General features: G+C 29.1%; 2 protein-coding genes across 2 annotated transcripts; one reads left to right on the top strand and one right to left on the bottom strand.

The window, feature by feature from the left end:
• Positions 1-5,592: 5,592 nt before the first annotated feature.
• HO133_008070 (uncharacterized protein) lies at positions 5,593-7,243 on the bottom strand (the record flags this gene model as incomplete). Its single annotated transcript, XM_037298938.1, has 2 exons — positions 5,593-6,885; positions 6,944-7,243. The coding sequence occupies 2 exons, from the start codon at positions 7,241-7,243 to the stop codon at positions 5,593-5,595; spliced, it is 1,593 nt and encodes a 530-aa protein (XP_037156274.1).
• A 230-nt stretch (positions 7,244-7,473) lies between these two features.
• On the top strand, positions 7,474-8,693 carry HO133_008069 (uncharacterized protein; the record flags this gene model as incomplete). Its single annotated transcript, XM_037298937.1, has 5 exons — positions 7,474-7,824; positions 7,891-7,991; positions 8,048-8,403; positions 8,463-8,570; positions 8,659-8,693. The coding sequence occupies 5 exons, from the start codon at positions 7,474-7,476 to the stop codon at positions 8,691-8,693; spliced, it is 951 nt and encodes a 316-aa protein (XP_037156273.1).
• Positions 8,694-9,653: the final 960 nt, after the last annotated feature.

Raw genomic sequence — 9,653 nt, 5'->3', positions numbered from 1 at the left:
GATAAACCATAGCTATTAAAATTACTACTTCTTATAAAAATTTAAAGAATAATCTTATCTCTTTATATTAAAGGCTTAAATTTAGCTATATATAATACTAATAAGTATATTTTAATTCTAATATATATCCTTATTAATAAGATAAACGATAATAAAATTCTCTATCGTATTTAAAAAGAAATTCATCTTATTAATAATCTAAAAGCTTATATATTATTAAGAAATAATATTATAAATCTCGAGAAGATTATATTTAATATTTTTTAAGCTAAAGTATATATTAATAGTTATATTATTATTATTAATATTACTAATTAATAACGTAGTTTATATTAAAGATATATTATTTATACTTATAAAGTCTTAATTATAGCGCTTTATATCGATATTATAATACTTATTAACTCTTCTAAAAAATTACTTAAAAGAGATTATATTTTTAAGTTAATAATATAGCGAAACTTAATTCTATATATTTATTTTATAAATTTATATATTATTAAAGTTCTAATTAAAAATAAAATTAATTAAATCGTTTAAATTCTTAAAAAGCTCTATCTAGATATATTATACGAAGTTAATTATAAAAATATCTTCTTTATAAAGCCTTCGTTAAAGTCTTTTATAGATAAGTCTATTATAAGTAATTAAATTAAAAAAATAATTACTTTTATTATAATAATATTAATAAATATAGCTAATAATCTTTTATAGCTTATTTATAATACTATTATATCTTAATTAAATCTTATTAAAGAGATTAAATTATTAAATAATATTATAATTTATAATAATAAATATAATACTTAAATTCTAATAGATCTAATTAATAAATTTTCTATCTTATAAAGAAATAAAGATTTTATTAAAATATTTAAATATAATTAGATAAAGATTATATTACGCGATAATTAATAAAATAGATTATTAAAGTTAAATCGTATTAAGATCTACTTTTTAGATATTAATAATAAAATAATAGTTAATAATATATTTAATAATTTATTAATAATAAAATAAGTTTAAATATATTATTAAATTTACTTTATTTAGCTATTTTATTTTTATAATTTAAAAAACGCTATTAAATAATAAGTGAAAGAAAAGAGCTATAATAAATATTAGAGGCCTTAATAACTTTATTATTCTAGATATATATTTTATATTATTATAATTAGATATTATAGTAAGACTATTAAAATATATTTATTTATCTATATTCGATATAATATCTTTTTTTTATTAATAACTTATTTACTATAATAATCGCTATATATTTACTATAATTTCTTATTAAGACTAAAAGACTTTTAATATATTAATTATAAAATATATAAATTTTATAACTTATATATAGCGATAGATTAATAAAATCCTATAATCTATTAAAGACTTTATTTAAATATATATTAATAATATTATATTAAGCTCTAAGACCTTAAAGAAGTATATTATATATCTATAAAAGTTATTTTAAATCTTAATTAAGTATAATATTATTATTATATCTATAAAAATCTTTTTAGAATATTCTAATATTAATTTATTAGATTATTAAGTTAATTCTTTTAATATAGTAATAATTAAGAATAAATTAAAAGCTATTAGTAAGATCGCTTACTCTAATATATTTAATAATCTCGAATATTATCTTAAATTAATAGATTATTTAAGAAATTTAATCTACTATTATATATAGCTTACTAGTTCTCTATAAATATTAAAAACTCGCTTATTTAAAGAGATATCTATTAAGAGTAATTTATATTATATTTATTTCTCTAAACTTTATCTATTAAAGATTACTTTATAGAAGAATTAAAGTTTTTAAAGTCTATAGAAAGCTTTAAGTAAGCTTTTATTATTTATATACTTTAATTTAGATAGAGATCTATAAATAGATCTTAATATCTTTAAAGAATAAGATTTTAATATATAAATATTTTATATTAAAAAGAAATATATTATTATAGCTAATATTAAGTAGCTATCTAGAATTACTATAAAGTTAATTATATATTTATTAAGAATATTAACTTTCGTTAAGAAGAATTATTAATTTATAAAATTTAAGATAATAAAATTTATATAGATTATTAAAAAGATTTAATATCTTATAAAGTTATTTAAGTAATTTATTATTATTTAAATTAATTATTTAGTTATTTTCGATATTATAAAGTAATCTTCTATTACTTCTATAATATCTATAATAAAACTAAATATATAATTAATATATACTTTTTAATTCCTTCGCTAATTATATCTCGATATAAGATATAAATCTAATAAAAAATATATTATATTAGATACTCTTTTACGCCTTATAAGTATTAATAAATTAATATTATTTAAAAATTACTTAAAGTTTAATATCTTATATATCTATATTACGTAAGTAATAGATTATAATAATATTTATAATTACTTTACTATCGTAATAGAGATAAATAAAGTCTTTTATAATAAGCTTCTTATTAAATATAATATAGATTTATACTAAATAAGAATTATCGATATTATAAATATTATTATAAGATTAATAGCTAAAAATAAGAGCGTTAAGCTTTTTTTTATTTATAATATTATAAACTCTAATCTTATTTTTTATAAGAATAAATTTATCGATTTAGAATAATTATATATATCTTAATCGCTAATTAAAGATATTCTCGAAATTATCTATAAAGATAATTATTTAGATTTTAAAAGATCTTTTAATATAATTTTTAAATTATAGTATATATAAGAATTATCTAAGTATTTTTATAGCTATATTAAGTATTATTTTAAGTATTTAATATTATAGACTTATCGCTATAAGTCTTATAATTATTTATAATCTATAAAGAGTTTTATTTTATCTTTTTATACCTTAATACTTAATTTTATTCTTACTATATTATTATTTAATAAGAAATTTAATTATATAATAATCGTTATAGATAAATTTATAAAGCGAATTATTTATGTTTTTAATAAATTTATTTAAAATATTAAAGAGTAAGCTATTATTTTACTAGATCGTCTTAATATAAATAACTAAGAAATATTAAAGATCTTATTATTTAATAGAAATTTTAAATTTCTATTAGAGTTATAGAAAGCTATATTTAATAAATTAAAAATTAAATTATTATATTTTATAATTTATTATTTCTAGATAAATAATAGTAATAAATATATTAATTAGACGATTAAAATCGCTTTATACTTTTATTTATATATTTTAGAGAAACCTTTAATATAGCTTACTATTCTCTTATATATATAAGTACTTTTTAATAATATATAATCGACTATTATAACTAAGTTATTAAATAAGCTTTTCTATAAATTCCCTCTTAATAAAACCTTTAATTTTATTATATTATTCGAATTATTATAGTAGATATATATTATTATTAGAATTAAAGCTATTAATATAATAAGCTTCGCTTAAATATTTTAGAAATTTTATTATAATTATAAATATTAATTTATATACTTTAGAAAGAGAGATAAGATACTCTTACGCCTATATAAAGATTACTCTATTTTATAATTTATTAATACTATTAAGATAGATAAGATTAATTAATACTATATTAACTCTTTTAAAGTTATTATTAAAATAAATAAGTAAATATATTATCTCGATATATCTAATTATTAAAAAATTTATTTTATATTTTTAATAGTATAGTTAGAACTATAGTTTGTTAATATTAATTTTTTTTATAGATTATTATTAAAGAAGCTTAATTCTATCTATATAAAAGATAATACTAATAACTATAAGTTATATAAGCTATAATTCTTATTTAATAAATATATTAGACGTTATAATAAGAATTATTCGATTAAATATCTAGTATATTAAAAAGAATATAGCTCTAAGTACGATTAATAATACAATGTTAAGTAGTTAGACGATGCTTCGAAACTAGTAAAAGACTACGAGATCGCTATATTACCTCTATTAGAGCTATTACCTTCGCTATTACCTTCGCTATTAAAGCTATTACCTCTGCTAATAACGTTATAGAAGCTTTTTATAATTAATTACGCTATTATACTATTACTATCTTTATTATCTTTACTATTAATAATCTAATTATAAAAGCCTTTTATAATTAAATTTTCGAAGTTTATTATCACGAAGTAAGCTATTATAATTATGATTTTTAAAAAAAAGAAATTAATTATATAAGAATTATAAAAGCTTACTACTATATCTACTTAAACTTATCTCTTTATTTATATATATATCGAGATTACTATATTTTTTATTAACGATATATTATTATAGTAAGCTATTATAATTATATAGATATATAGTTTTACTTATCTTTATATCTATTAAGAAGATATTTTAATAAGAATCTTAGCTTAGTATTATAAGTAGTTACTTCTTAATAGAAGAATAATTATCTTTACTACATACTACTTATTATACTTATATTTCCATATTACTCTCACATAGCGCGTCTTAGCGCGTTCGTATTAACTCGCTCTTTTCTCTATAGTAATTATATAGTTAATATAACTAAGTATTATATCTTTATATTTTAATATTTATAAAGATATATAGAAAAATAAAAAATTTTGATTTTTAATTTTAAAGTATATTAGAGTTAAGGGAATTTTTTTTCTTAAATATTATTTATATATACTCGAAAGTATTTAATATCTAATAATATTCGATTTAAAATTCGATAAGTTCGACGTAATATTAAAATACTTATCTTTTATTAAAATTCTATAATAACTCGATATAATTATAAAGAATAATATTAAACTTTTATTACTAGTAATATTAATATATCTAAGAATATAATTTATCGTTTTTTAAATCTTATCGATCTATCGATTTATGAAAAATCGTCGCTATCTCTTCTTCTATTATATATTCTTCTATAACGTCTTCTTTTATTATCTCTTCTTCTATTATATCTTTTTTAACTATCTTCTTATCTCTTTTATCTCTTTTACTTCGCTATTATTACTATAATAAAGCCTCTAATAAAGCCTATAATAGAGCCTGCGAGGAAACCTACGATAGAGCCCGCCACTATTACGAAGTAGGTTTTCCTCTATTTTACTATTATTGCTGTGATAGGGTAAGTGTTAATAATATTAGTAGGCCTGATATAGAAGATATAGTAGTCTTTTTCTTAATTGAACTTCTATCTCTCTTCGTATTTTTAAAAAGAGCTAGTCCGAGGTGATAAGTAGATTATTCTTTATAATATTTTATTATATTATAGGGCCTCGATGTAGTATAACGTCTTATTTAGATAGATATGTAGTAAAATTAAAAACAATGCCCATATTTTGGTGTTGCGCCGGACTTATCGGATTTTAAATCGGGCATTACCAGGTATCGGGCACTTCCGGGTATATACGAATATGCAATCAGGGGTACAGCTGCAGGGATCTTCTGTCACAAAAAAGTAGAGTGTCCGAATCTCGGATACTATGCTGTACTACTTTGCAACCAAGGAATTTTAGCATACATTTTGTTCGAACTTTTCAAGATGCTGCCCATTGGCCCATAAAATCATTGGAAATCGCATTTGTATCCAGACTCTTTCACAAGGTTCTCACCCATTACTGAGCACCCTTCCTGTCCTTTTTCAAGGGGGATATGGCACCGAAAGTACTCACGCTGGGACCAATTGCTTTGCGAGGCCCAAGTTTTGAAGCCCCGAGTCCCCCTTTTCCCAGCGTCCCAAACCCTTTGACACCACCAAGCAGTCCTCGGTCACCTTTGAGTGTATCCCCCTCATCCTCGTCAAACAGTGTCTTCCCAAGACCACCTCCGAGCAGCTTTCTCTTCCTCTTTTTCATTTCGAGACCGCCATAAAATATCTCGTTGGAGGAACCTTTGTTGCCTGCGGGCTCGCTCATGCTCGTCGTTGATCCTTCATTCTCAACATTCTCCTCTGCAACCAATTCTAAGGTGGGCGCAGCTTTTGTCCTTCGCGCAGGGGCTCTTGAGTTGATTCTGCCTGTCTTCGCATTTCCAAGTACACCGACTATTTTCGTTTGTACAACGTTTTTCATGGCGTCAGACATGTCCACCGGGTCAGAGATTGCCTCGGACGACGCCGCCTTTTGGTTGGCAGTCCCAATCAGGCGATCAGATCCTTTGACATGCTCTTCGTCATGTCCACTAGCGTCGTCTGAAGGTGGGCTTTCTGGAGCCACGCTCGCCGTTCGATTGAGGAAAGGAGTGATGGAAAATGTGGATTTCTCGCCAATCAGAGTTGACTTCCGCTTGCTCTTCTTCGCAGCTGGAAGGTCTCCGGGCGTACCGATTATTGTATCGGCATCTATGTGCGCAGCTGCTCGTTTATGTGGGTTCCCGGCCACGAACGTGGTTGAGTCCACCGACGCGGATGCGCGACTTGATGTGCTGTGATTGGATGCTTGTGCTGTCTGCATGGACGTTTGCGCTTCTTTGAGCTGCTCCTTAGTAGACTTCAATTTGTTCCTGAATGCATCCAACCGAGACTCCAGTGTTGTTATCCTGTTTTCTGATTGAGTGGAACTCTTTTGAGCCTCGCGCTCTACCTTCTGTCGTTCTCGACGTTCTTTTGCAAGATCCGCTTGCAAATTCTCTAATTGGGATTCAAGTTTGGCATCTTCAGCCTGTAATTTACCCTCCTTAGCTAGCACTCGCTGGGTGGCACGCTTTTCTCTTTCCAGCTCCACCTGCACCGTGCTCAATTGCTGCTGTAGAGACAGTTTCTCCGCAAGCAACGACTGATGTGATGCGGCTTGAGATCGCAAGTGGTCGACCTCGGGTTTCAATGCTGACAGCTCGCGGGCTAGGGTGAGCTTCTCCGTCAGTAATTTCGTAGAGTCCATGGTCACTCCGTGCAAAGAATTGAGTTCTGCCTATGATGAGAAGTAAGCTTGTCTATGGCATTACTATTGTGCTTGTGTTCGCAAATACCTTCAATGTTTCAACTTCTCGTGATTTGATTCGTAATTTTTCCTGTGCGCTTTCAAGTCTTCGGCCACAGACTTCCAGATCCTCTTGGAGACGCTCGTTGAATCTTTCCAGTCGATCAATGCGATCGTCATTTTGAGACAATTGTGTGTGTAGGTCGTCGTTGTCATCCTCCAAGAGTATTGTGCGTACTCGAAGCTGCCTGAGTCGTTCTGCATCACAAACAGCTTCAACCTGGCAACAAGTTCTTTGGTAAGCCAGCTCGAAGGCACGAGACTCGAGGGCCAACTGCAACTGCTCCATTGCGCTCGACACTTAGGTCAACAATGCGATTCCTCTCAAATCATAACATCTCGTTAAAAGGAGGAGGACAGACGCGTGAATGCCAAAAGTAAACAAAACCAGCACTAGTGCTAAGCTGCGGCATTTAGTCTAATATAACGGATAAACGATGATGCGAAGGCCAGAAATGTAAAAACGACCTGTATTGCTGTTTATTCTCACACCCACAACTGATACCCTAGTGAGCCAGAATGAACTTGTTCGGTTTACTCGCTCTGACACTGCTGCCTATTCTATGCCTTGGGGCAAAAAAACCATCATTTGTTGGGACTTTTGAAGATTACCATGTCAAATCACAATCATCCGCACCTTTGCGACTAGATGATGCTTCGTACGACGATTTGACGGCAATTCCTCGTAATTATTCCGTGGTCGTTCTTCTTACCGCTCTGGAAGCACGCTTCGGCTGCCAACTATGCCGTGAGTTTCAACCTGAATGGGATCTGCTCGGACGAAGTTGGGCAAAGGGAGACCGACACGGAGACTCTCGAACTCTGCTGGGGACTCTAGATTTCGCAGATGGGAAGGGGACATTCCAGAAGGTACTTCCTTACGAATGTGGCATTGATGCTGCCAGTGGCTGGCTTTTGCTTACAGCTGCTCCCTAGCTTATGCTACAAACGGCTCCCATCTTTCTTTTATTTCCACCAACAACCGGTCAGAATGCAAAGCCAGACGGGCAGCCCATTCGATATGACTTCACAGCTGGGTGAGTTGTGTGGAAGATCTCGATGCGCCCCTTGGCTGACTTTGGTGATCTCGAAGTCCCCAGTCCGCCGAGCAAGTGGTTGGATGGATTAGTCGTTATTTGCCAGACGGTCACAAACCCGCCATACAACGACCCTTAAATTATGTTCGCATCATCACGGTCACTACTACTCTCCTTGGCATTGTGTCCTTCTTGAGTGTCGCATACCCATACATTCTACCCGTGATACAAAACAGAAATCTGTGGGCTGGAATTAGTCTAATCACCATTCTACTGTTCACGAGCGGTCACATGTTCAATCACATCAGGAAGGTCCCATACGTGGCAGGGAATGGCCAAGGTGGTATATCCTATTTCGCTGGTGGATTCTCCAATCAATTCGGCATGGAGACCCAAATTGTAGCTGCTATGTGTATGTTCTCCTAGTCGACGTCGGCTCTTAGCACTTTCACACTAATGGTCTTCACTTAGATGGCACTCTTTCGTTCGCAACCATAGCCTTAGCGCTAAGAGTACCTCGCATGTCAGATCCTAAGAAGCAGCAACTGGCAGTTTTCATTTGGGGGGGCGTGATGTTTAGTATGTACAGCTTTTTGCTCAGCGTCTTCAGGATCAAGAACGGGGGATATCCTTTTCATTTGCCGCCATTCTGACAGTCGACATGAAGATCTCAAAGCAGCTCTTGGTGTTATTAGAGCGTGATGGTATGAAAACCCTGTGTCGATAGAGAAGCCAAACAGAGACCATGTTACCGTATACTGGAATGCATACACACTACAGCTTTGATAGGTCTCATGGGCTCTGAGTGCAGCAATATCAGAAAGTACCCTTCGTACGGGCGTTCAAGCCTGCTCCACTACACATCAGCTACTCAGCATAGCCATCATACTTCTTGTGTTCATGATAACGTTTAATCAAAGGCATCGGTTTCAGTGCCTTCCTCTACAGATCTTCACGGTCATCATCGGGCATGTCTTCCTTTCGATGGCCTGCTTGCTGCTGGCATCCACGGCAATCACTACGATCCCATGGTGGTATGCGTCATCCTTGGCCCTGTGTTGGGCCATAGACCAGCTCAACTGTTTCTCAAATGGTCAGAAGTCTGATCAGGGTAATTGCTACGTTGAATTTTCGGCAACCAGTTCACAACTCTCATTTGCATAGCCACGAGCCGAAAATCCGCGAAGGCGTTAACTTATTAATTAATTAAAGAAAATTTAATCTTAATTTTAAAGATATTAAAATTTTTAAAATTATTAAAAATCTAATAACTATTTTAATTATAATTATAATATCTTTAAATTCTATTAAAATATAAATATAGAATACGTAGTTATATTAACTATAAAGTTACTATAAAGAAAAGAGCGACTTAATATAAATACGCTAAGATATATTATATAATTATTAAAACGCTAAAAGTTATATAATTTAAATTTTAATACTCTTCTTTATATATATTCTTAATATGAAAGTATATTATAAAAGCTATATATATAAATAGATTAAATAATTATCTAGTTAAGAGAATCTACTTATTAATATACTCGTCTATTAAGATTATATTAAGTCTTATTAAGTCTTATAAGACTAAATTTCTTATTAGATATTAAGAAAAAAAGAAAGATAATGTCCTCGCTATTCGATAAACGCTAACGCCGA

This window comes from Letharia lupina, assembly GCF_014066315.1.
Source record: "Letharia lupina isolate WasteWater1 chromosome Unknown contig_4, whole genome shotgun sequence".
Taxonomy (NCBI): Eukaryota; Fungi; Ascomycota; class Lecanoromycetes; order Lecanorales; family Parmeliaceae; genus Letharia; species Letharia lupina.
This window is presented reverse-complemented; position numbering and strand designations above follow the sequence as displayed.